We start from the raw sequence: 15,865 nt of genomic DNA, 5'->3' as shown, positions 1-15,865 counted from the left end.
ACAGAGAGATCTTTAATCATCCCTTGTTGAAGGTTCACCGGAACATTTAGAATTTCCTTTGGTAAAGTTCAATTATTTTCAATACTCCAGTTGCTTATTTCCTTAAGTATTTTCGTGCCAAATTTCGTGAAATTCTAATGAGTGGTTTTCGAGTAATAGGCGTATTTCCGAGAGTGCAATTTTCGTTCAATCGCAATTTTTTGACTTACTACGCATGCGCTGCATTTAACTGGGTTCTTTCGGTAACAAAGAAAAAGCTGAGAATTGCTGGTTTCTTTGCATCGTTACCTTTTCTAACATATCTTTCTAGTAAAAGACTAAAGCCATCAATACACTGGGTTCAATTATAGAGAAAAATAACGCAGATAGTGCAGGTGTTGAGTTAATAAAATGATCGCAGTATTGGCGGCATGTTTGGTTTTTTTTTTTTTTTGTAATCCTTGTGCGCGCGCTGAATTGCATCAGCAAAAGCGCGCGCGAAAACTGTGTTCGGCCACCTTAAAGGCGAGGGAAAACCCGTAGTATAATATAGACCCAAATATGTTTGGTTAGTTCCGTGGGCAAGATGAGGTCGAGATCGCCACTCTATAGTGTGATGGTCTCATTTTATAAATCCTGTATTGACCAAGCTTATTCTGTCAAGACTGGCTGGTTATTGGCATCGCTCTTTGCTGCGGCATTATATGAAGCTCAAGCTGCGTTCATTGTGTCGAAGCCAAAATATCTTTGAGTATGATTCTAGTTAACAATTATTCCACAAGCGGGCGTTGGACATGAGATCATAGATAGCCAACGAGGCACGTAGTGCTGAGTTGGATATGATTGTTTGTTTGTTTGTTTTTTTTATCAAAAATGACCCCAAAATAAATATAAAACTAAACTAAACTAAAATTAACAACGTATCCCCGTCCAACCCCCCGCCCGCTCCCAGAAAAAAAAAAAAAAACGCCTACGCTAAATATATTCATAGAGCATGGTACAAAAAAAAAAAAAAAAAAAAAAAAAAAAAAAAGTAAATAAATAAATGCTCGCATATTTGTCCGCGGACATTATCTGTTCCGAGAAGCGAACAGTTTTCGGAGAGCATAACTCAAGGAAAACTGTGATCTTCGAAGAACAGATAATGTCCAAGGACAATATCTCCGAGCATATTTTCGCGCCAAATGTAGACTATAGAGTGTGTTCACGCGACGTCATCAAATTCTCAAATCCAAACCCAAAAAGCCACTAAAGGTTTTATCCTCATCAGGCATAAGAGTTACTAAATTTATATCTGTTAACCACTTTCGACCTCAATAGCGTCCTTCGTTTGGAAACCAGCGCATTTTGACTTTCGGAGTTATGACGGTGCGTGAAATTAAGCCAAGATCGCGTTTGTTGAACTCTTAGGAAAGTCCACATTGGTCTCCCTTATGAGTTAAATTCAAATTTTCCCACGAACATCCCTTCTCTTTTGATATGGAAGTTCCTCCCCCCAGGCTCCCAAATCTCTAACTGAACGGGAAGTGAAGGAGTGAAGGAATGATGGAGTGAAATCGTTCTACCGCTACAACTTGGAAAATAATAAATATTTTTCAAGTTAATAAAATAATGGCAAGAGGATAAAATACTGTTCAATTGACATTTCTTCTTTCTGATGGTAAACGTAAAGCTTTTGAACAATAGTTAATCCGTAAACGAATAGCACATACCAAGCCCATGTGGATATTTTCAGCTGATTTCTTTATTGTTTGAGAACGTTTTTTATTTAGCACCAGCGTCTCAATGAAAGTCCCAGTTTGTCGAAAATGGAAATGAAAGATGCTGAGCGTCCATGCATGATAGAAAGACTGCGTGGGAAAGTTAACCAAAGGACATTCGACATTTTTTATGAAGATGGACATTCGTGAGTGACGCCAATGAACTATTTCAACGTAAGTAACACTCTTTTAGTAGCATTGTCGCTATTTATGCTATCTTCGAAAAAGGCTTTTTAAACCCGCCGTGTGGCACTAAATTTTCACGGGAGTTTAGTTTTGCTAATCGGCGATATTTTTTATTTTGCGAGAACTGATTTTGCGATTGTAGAAAACTTGTTTTTCTTACTGGGTAATAACCTTTGCCATCTTCACGAAGTCCCGCTAAAATACCTCTGACAAACCGAGTTCGCGAGCAGTACTGTAAGTTAAGGACCGAGATTTTTTCCCCATCTATTTATGGTCCAAGGGCGAAGCGCGCGGGCCATAAATCAGAGGGGAAAAATGAGGAACGTAACTTACAGTACGGACCAAGAAAACGAGGTTAGGCCTGGTTCGTGCTAGAGCCAATTTTGTTTGTATAAGTAATAAATCTGTCAACAAGTAGCATAAAATAAGTGCGACCCCAGTTTCAAAACCTTACCAAATTTTTGAGGATTGCCAAAATTTCGCCAATTTTCAATTTTCGCTTGCAAGGAATTTGCCAGTCTATCGCGACCGAAAAGTAAAATAAAAAAATTGCTAGTTTGAGTTTCGCCTGAATTGTAAGCAACGCTTGATGTTTCATCAAGGCCCAATAACTTTACGTCCGTAGATACTGCTCAGTTTTATTTGTGCAAAAATCCAGTAAATTCTCTGTTGTCGATGAATGAGAGCGCCCGCCGATACGTGTTTTGTGCAGTCAGTAAACATGACAAATTGGACTTCCGCCGCACTTTCGTGTGAAAGCGTACATCGAACTCAAACAACAACTCTCTAGTTTTTAAACAGGCCCTTTGCACGATCCGGTCACATGGTACAAAATCAGACGTGCTGGTGAGCAAGTTGCGCAGTGGAACTTCCAAAACAATGCAACTCGTACCAGTCCACCTGTTTTGGTAGTTTTGGAAGTCCCACTGCGCAACTTGTTCACCAGCATATGTGATTTTGTACCATGTGACCGTATCGTGCAAAGGGCCTATTTAAATAAGATTGATAAATGTTTGAGAACATATTAAAAGCTAAGCTGGAAATACGTGAATAAAGCCGAAATAGTCAGCAAAGCTTTAATGACGCTTTCTTTAATCAACTTCGAATAACGATTTCGATTTTGTTGATCGAGTTTATTTTATCAAAACTCCCTGTCTATTTTCATTTTCGCAGTGCAAAACTTCACTATGCTTATGCTGAAGAAACACACATGATGTTAGTAGCCTTTTTTGCGTTCGTGAAATTTTTTGCAGCATCTCAGCATAAAAGATAACGAAAGAAATCTTTGCCAAGATTTGTTGACAATTGAAAAGACCGACTCGGACTTGAAAGTGCACGAGCTGCACAATGCAAATGAGCTAATTGTACGCGTCAGACTTTCCTTTCAAAAACTTTTGCAAACTCACCAAACAAGCATAAACAAATAAGAAAAATAAATAAGAAACCATCAAAACAGGTTTGGGTTATGATTAACCATTGTCCGGAAAACTCACAAATTAACTCGATACCAGAGTATAGAGTTTTCTTGCTATATTCTTAAGTCAGAACAAACGCAAAAACATACGCGTAAGCTTACAACAAGCGCGAGCAGATCTTATTATCCATTCCGAGCGCGAGATTGAAGTCTTGTTTTCGACCCTGAAAAACCCACCTTTTCCTTTAGCTCAGGGCGTAAAACTACATATAAGCGCCCTGGTTCGTATTCCCTGCCTTATTCCCTGCCATCGCGGTGAAAAATACGCAAGAGAATCTCGCAACTCTCACCATTTGATCACGCAACTAGACAGCATTCACGCGAGAGCCCCCGACATGTGCGTGGAACAGCGCGGATATATGACGTCAGGATGGCGCAATTTGTTCTAAAAATAGAAAAATTGTCCCATATCATAGGTGCGCGCTGATCCCAAGACTTACGGTCTCCGTCCCCGATCATGACTCCTGATTCAAGCTCTTAGGAAAGAATAGTTCTTCAAAATAATGAAGGATATTTGATGAATTGATTTGAATAGCTCCGCTGTAAACTCATCTATGCGGAGAAGGGTGGAGGAGTCGACAGGGCGTAGAGCCTAAAATGTTCAGAAAGCGTTGAGAGCGCCTGGTACAAGCGGTTCCTCTCAGTCTTTAGAACACTGTTTTGAAAAATACAGGAAGACCTTGTATATTCGACGGTATTACGCCTAACCATCCTATCATGATTGTTGGGGTAAAAACATGATTGAATTTCTATTTGTTTGCATATAGAAACTGAATGAGAATGCAAATAAATGTCCTTGTTAAAAGCAACTTGAAAAACATCATACCGGAATCATCTTTTCGCCAGTTTACGTGATAACAAGTTCCTGTTAATTAACGCCAGTGTAACCCCCCAGCATTAATAGAATTAGGAACAACTTCTACTCACGGATGAGTAAGAGCAAAACTATGATAGGAACTTGAAAACTTGACACTTCGTTGACCACATTTTCGCACTAATTAATTTACCGAATCATATGCACGCATCAAGGGGAGAAAACGCGTTTTTTTAATGAGCACGTAGATAATTTGTTATGAACAATATTCTTGAGGGGGTGAGACCATATGTGTTGTGCGTGACACGCAGTGAAGTATGGCACGTTTTCAGGGTCAAAATTAAAAACTAACTTTTCCACCTTTCCTTACCTGCTAAGTAAAATGTCTGTCATTTCCTGTCTTTGAAATTAGACAGTACGCATCTCTTTTGACCTCCGAAACAATACATTCCACGTTTCCTGAATACTAAAATCATAACATCCGGCATATTTTGATCTTTGAACAAAATTCTCTGCGTTTCCTGACTTCTCTCGAATTTTAAGTCCGGCATGTTCTGACTTTCAATGTAATTAGTTACCAAATGTCGTAATACTTAGTTTAAATATCTCAACGTAACATCCCATACTGACACCTGACAAGCAATTTAGTTCATGAAGAAATCTCGCTGCTGAGCCGACATTCTGATTTGCAAAATTTGTAAATGCGCGTTTTCTGACTTCTTGATTCTACCAAGCGTCTTTTCTGCGCAAGCCTGGATCCCCTGATGCAAACGTAGCGCCAGGACCCAAGGAGGCCGGAGGTTTTCCCGGGGATTTATGAATGGCGTCGACGGCACAAGAGCAATTCTTGAGCAGTCTTCGCCACACATTGTTCGACCTTGCAAGGAGACTTCAACAGGAGACAGTTAGTGAAGATGTGGCTGATTATGTTCTCGCCATTTGTTTCGACTTGCTGACAACATGCAGGTGTTTGATACAGTTCGACCCTCACTCGCCACTGTGACGCAAATGTTGTCGGAGGTAGAGCGAAATTGGTATCATTCCTCCCCAGCAGCAGCAAACCAGCCTAGAACGGTTGGGCGTCCTAGGTTCGAGATTCCACGGGAGCAGCTGCAATATCTTGCCGATTATGAAATCAACTTACCCGACACGTCCAGAGCCCTTGGTGTGAGTGAGAGTACCATAAAAAGACGTATGCGGGAGTACAATATCTCCATTACCGACAGGACGACAACCATTAGTGATGATGACCTTGATAACATTGTAAGATCCTTTCATAGGGATTTTCCAAATGCGGGATATCGGAGGGTCCAATCGCAGCTAGTGCTACGCAATATAAATGTGCCCCAGCTGAGAGCCCGAGAATGCATGCAAAGAACGGATCCGGAGGGACTTGCAATGAGATGGCTATTCCTTACACTAAGAGCTGTGTACTGTGTTAGTGGGCGACTTGCACTATGGCACATAGACGGGAATCATAAATTGATCAGGTGAACCTTATTCGTAATTGATTATAAATAAAATTTATTCAGATTTATTGCACCTAGTTTCTAATACAGGTGGATGTTGGTTAGTCTCCTTTCTACCCGGTTTTTTTTTGGGGGGGGGGGGGGGGGATGTCACGCAACGCTCTCTCCAAAGAAGCGTTGCGTGACACCCAAAAAACGGCTACGAAGGAGACTAGTTGTTGGTAGTTAGGACAGAATCCATGAAAGGACAGCAAAGTATGGGCTCATGTATCTTTAAGTTTCAGATGGAAGATTGTAGTGCATGGTGGAGTTGATGGATACACAAGATTTCCTGTATATCTTAGGGCTCTAGGGGCTCTAGGGCAGAATATGGACTCCTCTCAAGGAATTTTTAATAAACCCTTGTTAAAATAAAGTGTACATCTCAAGACAAATAGATTTTCAAATTTTCCACGGTCTTCACCCCATTGCCCTCCCCGCCCCCCTCCCTCCGTGCAGGAGGAGGTAAGCCATTCTGGCACTCCTCTACATGTGTGGCCTCCTTTATCATGACCCTAGAGTGCGTCGCCTACTTTATGATTTCCTCCTGCTACTTTATTTCAATTTGAAAACCCTGATCACATGTTATGTGTATTATTGTAGGATCCACGCCTACGCGGAAAAGACGCCTGGTAGAATCGAGAAGTCAGAAAACGCGCATTTGCAAATTTTGCAAATCAGAATGTCGGCTCAGCAGCGAGATTTCATTATGAACTAAATGGCTTGTCAGGTGCCGGCATGGGATGTTTAGTTGAGATGTTTAAACTAAGTATTACGACATTTGGTAACTAATTACATTGAAAGTCAGAACATGCCGGACTTAAAATTCGAGAGAAGTCAGGAAACGCAGAGAATTTTGTTCAAAGGTCAAAATATGCCGGACGTTATGATTTTAGTATTCAGGAAACGCGGAATCTATTGTTTCGGAGGTCAAAAGAGATGCGTACTGTCTAATTTCAAAGACAGGAAATGACAGACATTTTACTTAGCAGGTAAGGAAAGGTGGAAAAGTTAGTTTTTAATTTTGACCCTGAAAACGCGCCATAGTGAAGGAGATTACTACCGTAAAGTTTGCGAAAGTGATGGCACGTTGGCCAAATATCTCCGTAGTTCGATTTCCCTCAATTCCCGGCAACGATGAGCTCTCAAGCCTACTGCACGAGTAATCCTTATCTAAGAGGGGTTCAACGTCGAACGGGGAAGGAGGGGGGTGGTCAATCTTTGTACCTTAAAGAGTAAACAGATCATTGTAATGAATGGTTTTGCAAGCAACACACTCCAGAGGGAGTGAACTAATCCTGTCCGATGCGACCTGTTGCATAGAACGAGCTGTATTCAATGAGGGTCTCAATGAGGTTAACCGACTGGCGACAACGGGCGAAAAATATTACTGACTACTGACAACACGAGGAAAAATGTAGCGACTAGCGACAAAGAAATTAACTGAGATTTACCGACTAGCCTGCGAACGCAGACGTTTGTCTCCGCCGAAAATAACGTGTGGGAACCCGTAGGAATTTTAAGCCAATCACAGCTTAACTCAAGTAGCCCTAGAAATACTGCGCGAGGTATTCGCTGCGAGGAGCACTAGAGTTTCATTTTATCATGGAATCTGATTGGCCAAAGAGAAACAAAAGTCATTACGTCACAGAAATCGTTTGCTGGCTCGGGTTCGCAGACGTTATTTTCGGCGGAGACAAGTGACAGCCTGAAATACGTCTACGTTCGCAGGCTAACGGACAACCGACAAAGGTCGAAAATTTTAACGGGCAACCGACAAAGTAATGAAAGACCCTGGGTGTTTAGACCCTCTTCAATTTCACCACAGTTTTTAAAAAGTCGCTATTTCAAGGTTAAATAGGTGCTCAATACTTTTAGAATTAATGTAAAGGAATAGAATATTGCATTTGAATGTTCAAGAAAAACAAAACATGTCCAAGGGAAACAAAACACAATCAAGGTATCTGTTTTCGGCAAATAAACTGTCCGATGTGTCACAATTGGGAAACAGTCACCCCTCTTGTGCTAAGAATCTGAGTCGTTGGTTATCAATACTGTCAGTAGCGTTCTTCAGTCGTAGATTGCTGTTGAGGTTACATTTCAAGGTAAGATATCAGTGTTTTCATGATCGATATTCGAGCGAATGACCTCTTGAACCACGATATAAAGTAATATATGCAATTGAAACGTAGCGCCGGCATAAAATTCCCTGCGTATCATTTGAAGCCGTCGAGGTAACCTAAAGGGTCCTAAAGTCTCTCCATTTTTAAGAACAATTACTGGTTCCCGTCACACAGCCTCATTTAATTTAGCAAACAAGTAATACTAGTATAAAAAATTAATGAGGGTTTACACACGTATGTGAAAATGATATAGGCTCATTGCGAATTAAGTTGTTTTTCTTTCAATTGAATACTTCAATCTTAATTAATAAATCTCAACAAGAGATATTCTTTTGATCTCAGTTGATATTTTCCCTTGGTATCAAAAGTGTAAACGGTTAATTCCTTTTGATGGTCGAGATCCAGCTATCGCTAACAAATCTTGTGAATAGACAATAAAACGGTATGATGAAATAGTAAAAAAGTCAGTGTCAAGGACATGTAAATAAGATGTTCCGACTTCCTTGAGCGATACAGTACTTATCAAACCATCCGTGGTAGAAGCGGATGGCGGGGGCTGACCTGAAAGAAAATCAGTCGAATTAAACATTTTCGGTCCCTTTAGATCTCAATTTTTCCATGCAAATTGTTGGGTGTTTAGCTAATTGAACCGATTAATCGATCTTATATTGCTTCTTAATACGATCTACCTCAGCGGAAGTTTGTTTGTTCTTAGAGCGTCCATCGAAACTTAAGAATGGCTGACTGTTAGGATCGAGAAACGCCGGTCAACGACCCGTTTGGCAAATCGCTCATATTTTGCCCAAAGATACCCTTAGGTGACCTAATTCTAAAAATTATATTATAAGGTTCCAGCGAATTTTTATTTTTCAGAAATTCGCGAAAATTTGAAAGCGCGGTCAAAGTGCGGTTTTTCGTGTAATAAAATGACCGAAATAAGGTGCGAGGACGAAGCGCTGCTAAAGTCTTAAAATAAATTAAATTGACTTCAAACTTCACACAAATGTGGAACAACCACTCTAATTTATTCCTCGTTTTAAACTAATCTCAGATATGTTGATATAGTGGTTTTCCAAACCATTTTAAAAACACCTATGAAGCGTGTGAAAAATAACGACAAAATATTGGTCATGTTTAACAGCATAAAAATGCACCTGGTACCTCACTTTCCGATGATTTTACTTTACAGCCTTAAAATATCATTATTAAACATATACCATGCCAAGTTTCATGCTCGAACTCGCAGTATTTCCCTTTGAGAAAAACGAAAATCTATGTCAATGTGTTGGGCGCAAATAACACAACAGTTATACACGAACAATAGACAAATCAATTTCAAAAGCGAAAGTAAAAGGCTATCATTAATCAATCAATTCAATCAGTTAAGCAATTCACTGCTATCAGTAGAAACATAATGTCCTCATAATGTCCACTACATAAAAACTGTTTTTAGACGTTTTCGATCAAAACATAGCGCGTTAACTTTGCTTAATTTCCTGTCCGCCGTCATGTCTAGTTTGTCATCCCGTGTATTTCTTAATGTAAACAACACTGTGAATGGTTCTCATAACAAACGCACAGAGGTTTCCTGGAACCTCGATGTTTTCGATTCACCAAAACGCTTTAAGTTCGTCAAGACACAATAATGGGTCAACTTGGAATGCTGTTTAGCATTAAGGACGTTAAAGGACTGTAAATTAATCGAGTTGAAACATCTTGAGGCAAATCAAAATCGCGCCCTTATTCTAATTGCTAAACAGCCGATCTCCGTTCAAGTTCAAGAAGTCGAGAGGTTAATTCGGCAATGTATCACCGGTACAACAACAAAATCAAACCGAGGTCATCAAACGTGTAAGTTTAAAAGTGTAGTGGCAAGTTCGAAGTAAATTTCGCCTATATAAATTGGAAACAAGAAGTGAAACGGTCTGACCCGAAACAAATAAACGAAATATTAATACGACTGATTTAATCCGAAAATGTTGCAGAAAACATACCTAAAAGCCGTCGATTCCCCTCAATACCACTCCACATTGCCTTAAAGAGGCCAAGCTTTCTGCTGTAAGAATCAGGGGCCTCATGAATCTGTTTTTATTATATCGGCAACCATGCTGCATGGCTGATATTCGAGACTCAGTAAAAGTTGTCACACAACCGTACGAGCAGTCCAGTCACGCTTTCAGTGCTTTCGCGAAAATGTTCAACATTTCGCAATTACAAGTTTAAAGTAGTGACAGTAGATTGAAATGCGCTTTTTAAAGCCTTCCTATCCAGGAGCAATTATTTCTTGTTCTTGAATGGCTTTTAGTTGTAGCTACAGTCGGGGAGAGGGGGGGGGGGGGGGTACTCCCGGAAATTTCGAATATCTGTATGCTGTGGAAGATTAAGTGGTCTCTAGCTCTTAACGCCACCACTGAAACACCAGATGATTGTCGAAGTATCACAGGGATCACTAAGCAAAATAATTTTGAGTTTAGCTCCGCTGAGTCAGATACCTGTTGGCGCGCATATTGCATTGACCGTGGACAGGTGGAAAAAAAACAAAAACAGTTAAACCGGAAAAGCCTGTTGCACATTGTAATTCAGCGTTGTCCAACACGCAATCGGTATGGTTGTAATGCTAATCTTATTTGATAGAGTCTCAAGTTTTCTTTCGACACATACTCACGTACTGGGGTGGTGACATACTACTAGATGGGCGTGGCCGGGAGCCACGAGTCAAGTCAGTCAACTCGCAAAGCTCAGCCGAGAAGAGTGATAGTGAACCATCGTGAAAGACAGAGACGAACCTAACGACAGACAGGGAGCAGTTTACAAGATCAGATGCTCCGACTGCCAGGCTTCCTACATTGGTGAGACTGGCAGAAACCTTAACACGAGACTGACTGAACACAAACGAGCCACGAGAAATGGTGATGCCAACAATCACATTGCTGTACATCATCAACTGACAAACCACAACATTGACTGGGACTCTGCTCAGTGCTTAACCTACAGTACAAACTATTTTCAACGACTGACTCTGGAAAGCTGGTACACTAACCTAGAACAAACGCCTCTTAACAGATGTCAACAACTACCGGCGCCTTACAAACGACTTATCCACGACAGAAACGAAACCGACAAACGGACTTCTAACAGACCGACTTAACAATACACGGACCAAAACCGACCTACTTGACTAACAATAGACGGATCGAAACCCACCAATGACTGATGACAAACTTTACACGAGTCTTTCAGCCAATACCATCATGGCTATACTGACCAATCACGTTCAACGGACCAGACTTATAAGATCATCGACTGACAAACACCATTCATTTGACTCTGAAGATGACTTCCGCTCAGGTTGTCGAAACGTCAGTCACCAACAACAGTTCTTTTCAGAACTACACTCACCCGGACGATCACACTATACGAACTACTGATACTCCTGGGCTCAAACCATTTACTGAAAAACATAATGCATAATTATTTAAAATATAAATCGAATGGCAGATTACTAGCCATGCGCAACATATTTAAATACAGAAATATTTTATTTTATTTTATCTTATTCAGATAAAGCCATGTAAAATGTAATCCCCATCAAGTACAGGGCCTGTAAATCCCACGGAAAGGGTAAAAATATGACACACCGTAAGAGAACATCGTCCTATGTCTCTTCATCGTGCCGTTACCCGATTTTTAAATTATAATTCCCTGAAAATTTTCCTCATAGGATCACGTCCTTTGTTGGTTACAGTTTCTCTTCTGTGCATTCTACTTTACCACTTCCGTTAATGACAAATACTTAGCTAGGTATAATTTACTTTTGAATCTACAGGGTTGAAAACTATAGAGGGCTATCTACATTCACAAGGAATAAGTGTGCAGAGGGCGAGGCTAAGAAGCGCTGTCAAGAGAGTAGACCCTGTCGGTCGGCGATTACGAGCCATTAGACCCTTTAGAAGACGGGTTTATAATGTCCGTTCCCCTCTTGCCCTGTGGCATATGGACGGAAATCATAAACTAATACGGTACCTATTATTCGTCTAAATAATTGACTTCTATTATGCGGCTCATGCTGCCATAAAACAAGTATTTCATGTGCTGCGAGATGACTTCCCTAGGCTCTTGCTTCCTCTGCATATTGATCATTTGTATTTTACCAATTGAACGGCACCTTGGATTCCATTACTATTATGTATTAATTTGCATGCTAGGTGGCGATTTGCGGTTCATGGCTGCATAGATGGTTACAGTCGCACGGTCGTATACTTGAGATGTAACACAGACAACACGTTAGCCACAGTTTTGAAACTATTTGAAGAAGCAGTATTCAAATGGGGGCTACCCTCACGAGTAAGAGGCGATATGGGTGTCGAAAACAGAGATGTAGCTTATTACATGCTGAATCACAGTGCAAGAGGACCTGGCAGAGGAAGTTATATAACGGGAAGAAGTGTCCACAACGCCCGCATCGAACGACTTTGGAGGGATGTGTTTCAAACAGTACTTTCAGTCTTTTACGATCTCTTCGTTTCTCTTCAAAGCTGGGGATATCTCGACCCGGACAATGAGGAGCATTTATATTGCCTTCAGTATGTATACAATCCAGTTATCAACAACTGCCTCAATAATTTCAGTCTCTCTTGGAACAATCACAAGATACGCACTGCAGGTCACAAGAACCGCCTGCAGCTCTTTATTTTGGGGATGCAACAAATAGGGTGTGAAGGCGGCACATTAGCATCGGAATACTTTGAAATCTTGGATGAGGTTAGCACTACGGGGAAATTTTTTTTTTTTTTAAATATGACATCGACAAATCTGGGTCGCACTCTAAATCCAGTTTGCGAGAAGAAATACACTGCATGGCCAAAAATTATTTTCATTTCTCGTTGGCATTGGCACGAAGAATAACTGAAATAAAAAGTTGAAAGCTGTAAATACTTTACTAAGTCTTGGTGGACTAGCGCGTATGGTTTTTAGGTTCCTTTCTAGTCTTTGCCACAGGCGTTATTTTTGATATTTAGTGAAAATTGATGAAATAAAATTAGCAAAAAACGCGCCGAGTGCATTGTTGGGATATACAAGCATGTGGGAATGTCTAAGAACACGAATGAGAGAAGTGCTTCGTGCTTCTCGCAACTGCAATCCCTCAACAATACACTCGGAGCGTTTTAATATTACTTTAATAATGCACGTGAAGTAGGGCGCGTGCTCTATTGGAGATATAATGCATTTTACCAATCGTGGCCCGCTTAACTCTTCGAACATTTTGCAAAGTGATTTAAACGCACTTATCTTGGTAAATGTTACTAACTCAGTAAACAAATATCACGCAAATCTTTTTCAGAGCGATGTTTCCACGTATGGAGTAGACCCTTTGGGGACACTTCCGGAGGAAAGTGAAGAGGAAGGTGTTGTTGTCCCTCAAACCGTGTGTCCACTGGATTCCAATTCCTTGCTAAGTTTTAAAGAGAGAATGTCGGGCGTTCAGGGAGAAGACAACTGGGATATAGCACCCTATCTTCATGTGATAGACATTATTAATCAGCTTAAAACCTAAGCAAGCAGTTACCATGCCGTTTTATCGTATGGACCCAAAGCCAGTTCTTTGTATCGTTTCATGATATCTTTATTGATTTCTCTATTGCTGTCATTAATGGACCGCAAGCAGGTCACTTAAGTGTAAGCAGCAAACCGCACTGAAAGGTCAACAAGGACCACGTTACCGACAATTTTCGGATAATGGATTGCACTTGCGTGGGTCCATTCAATACCATTTACACAAGGATTAAATGCTACCAAAAACGTCGGAATTAAATGCATAATCAAAGAACTCATAACTTTTCTCGGGATTTTGGGGCACCTTGTCTCCAACAGGCAAAGTGAGCTTGTTTGTGCATGTGTTACTTGTTGGCAGGCATGATATCGCATAAGGATTGAAGGCAATATGGGGATTTATTCCATATCCCAATACGGGTTCTGCTTCGCTGCCAGTTACAAACTTCATCACTTTTCCCAATGTAACAGATTCTCTTCTTCCAGCTGTAATGCAAATTAAAGTGTTTTAGCCCTATGTTATGTGTTCCTTTGCCACAAATCCTTAAGCCCACTTGTATACAGGTGCAATACAGTTTATTATGCATTCTCTTTCTACCCTCAGGACCATGCCCTCGGGTGCTCCCTTGTCTGCGACCTGTTTTCTGGGCATTAATAAAGAAAAAATGGATTAACTGTCTATGAACAAAAGGTCCATTGTCGGTTTTATCGAAGTATTAAATTTTCTCGTGAACGCTCTGGTTCATTTCATAATTTCATGCCTATTACCTGGCAAGGCACCCATGTTGATGGTCAATACAATCCTTTTTTCCCGAAATATTTGCATAAATATAAAGTTTAATTCCCAGAGGACCACCAACATGGCCGCCATGACGTCGCATGCGAACCAAAAATATCAAGGTCTAGGAGTTATATAGTGAGTATAATAAGCGATTATTATTTTCACTCTCTGCCGTTTACATGTGACGTCGTCTACTCACCTGAAACTTCCTTTAGGTAATTTATGAAGGTTCTGTATACTTTCTCTTCCTCTGCCCGGCTGTTACTGCCTTCTACAGAGAAACGCGCCTGAAGTAGTTTGACAACACGGGGGTACATCAAAGAACGCACTGCAGTTTTCCTCAGCAGAAATGAGGCATGGTTTTCTATTGACGAGCTTTAACCAAGTGGAAATTATGCATGTTACCGAGTTTACATATACAGCTGATCAAACTAAAAAAAAGCTTCTATATTTTGAAGGAAAGCTAAAATCGTGATATCAAACTTCCCGAGAAGTTGACATGTGTACGTAACAAACTTTCTGGAGGTCTTCGTCCTTGAGTTAGCGCAAATCTTTGTAGCTACAGTAGCGAATGAGCTTGTCAACCTTACAACCTACCACATAAAGAAATACCCTTCGTTGACGTTTAATACGTCGGGACAATTTGTTATGAATATATGTACATAACAACGTTGAGTTTTATAAGGTTAAATATATGTACCTCAATAAGGCCAAATTTTGCCAGTCCTGATTGGAACTGTCTTTCCGACTCTCTTAGGGAAGCGTACTGTCCGTTAAGAAGCGTTTGGAGCTGTTCCTCTTTTAGAAAACAGGGCAACGGTCCACCCTGTAGCATACTGAACCCTGGAAGTGAAAAGAACATTCAGTCAACACTTATGTGGTTTTGATATATTTTTAGTAATTTAACTGATGAACAATCGTACGACAAAATGCGCAAAATAAGGTTTAGTTAATGGTTTCTTTATTCCATTGAAAATTTATCTACTTTTGTAGTTTGACACTTTTAGATCTTTCAGTTCCCCAGGTCATATATATTTCTAGCTTGAGACATTGAATACAACTCAAAAATATGCAAATACTAGTAAAAGATCATACATGTCATAGTAATTCGTATTTACCGAATATTAGACCGGCTCCATAATAGTGCTGTCTTACGGGTGCCACATCGTTCGTCAGTTCGTACTCTCCATCTTGACTTCCGGATTCTTGGAGGAGTTGTTCACGAACCGTCTCTCATGACAGCCCCCAAAAATTCTTTGCGAGGTCCTCCGTAATCGGCAGCCTCCTCGCCAATAAATGTCACTTCTAACGGGAAACTGATATCCTCTATGGGAGGTTCTGTGACAAGTTCCGCCATAGCATCTTTGTAAATATTCATTCGTGACACGAAGATCTCAATTGTCTTTCCAATACGGTTCCCAGTGTTCCTGTGCTTATACCACAAATCTCTTGCAACAAGTACTTCAATAGGATCACTTTTCATTGAGTGATCTCCACACCAAACCGAAAGGATTCTTCTTTACCTTTGAGTTTTGTCTATTTATTTCATATGTCCCGCGCCGAAAATTACCGGTTCTAACTGTTGTCCTCTCTATATACCTGTCCTCAGTTTATGTGTATAACTGGGACTAGATGTGATTTCTCTATATTAAGGAACACTTTTTGTGTTTATCTTAACTCCTATCCTAAC

At 40.4% G+C, this 15,865-nt stretch overlaps 1 protein-coding gene and 1 pseudogene across 2 annotated transcripts; one reads left to right on the top strand and one right to left on the bottom strand.

Moving 5' to 3' along the window:
- The first annotated feature begins 5,135 nt into the window (after positions 1–5,135).
- On the top strand, positions 5,136–7,061 carry LOC149106965 (uncharacterized). 2 transcript variants are annotated; one of them, XM_089297258.1, is made up of 2 exons: positions 5,136–5,703; positions 5,967–7,061. In XM_089297258.1, the coding sequence occupies exons 1-2, from the start codon at positions 5,174–5,176 to the stop codon at positions 6,094–6,096; spliced, it is 660 nt and encodes a 219-aa protein (XP_089153384.1). In that variant the 5' UTR covers positions 5,136–5,173; the 3' UTR covers positions 6,097–7,061. The 2 variants fall into 2 exon arrangements, 1 of the variants encoding a protein (XP_089153384.1); XR_016209563.1 differs by having other exon boundaries at positions 5,623–5,703; positions 5,961–6,034.
- Positions 7,062–13,534: 6,473 nt separating this feature from the next.
- Positions 13,535–15,532, bottom strand: LOC110040720 (uncharacterized; annotated as a pseudogene).
- Between the last annotated feature and the right edge of the window lie 333 nt (positions 15,533–15,865).

Source organism: Orbicella faveolata, unplaced genomic scaffold (assembly GCF_042242905.1).
Source record: "Orbicella faveolata isolate gen_17 unplaced genomic scaffold, um_ofav_v1 contig_29, whole genome shotgun sequence".
In the NCBI taxonomy this organism is placed as follows: domain Eukaryota; kingdom Metazoa; phylum Cnidaria; class Anthozoa; order Scleractinia; family Merulinidae; genus Orbicella; species Orbicella faveolata.
The sequence above is the reverse complement of the archived record's forward strand: the minus strand, read 5'-3'. Positions and strand labels throughout refer to the sequence as shown.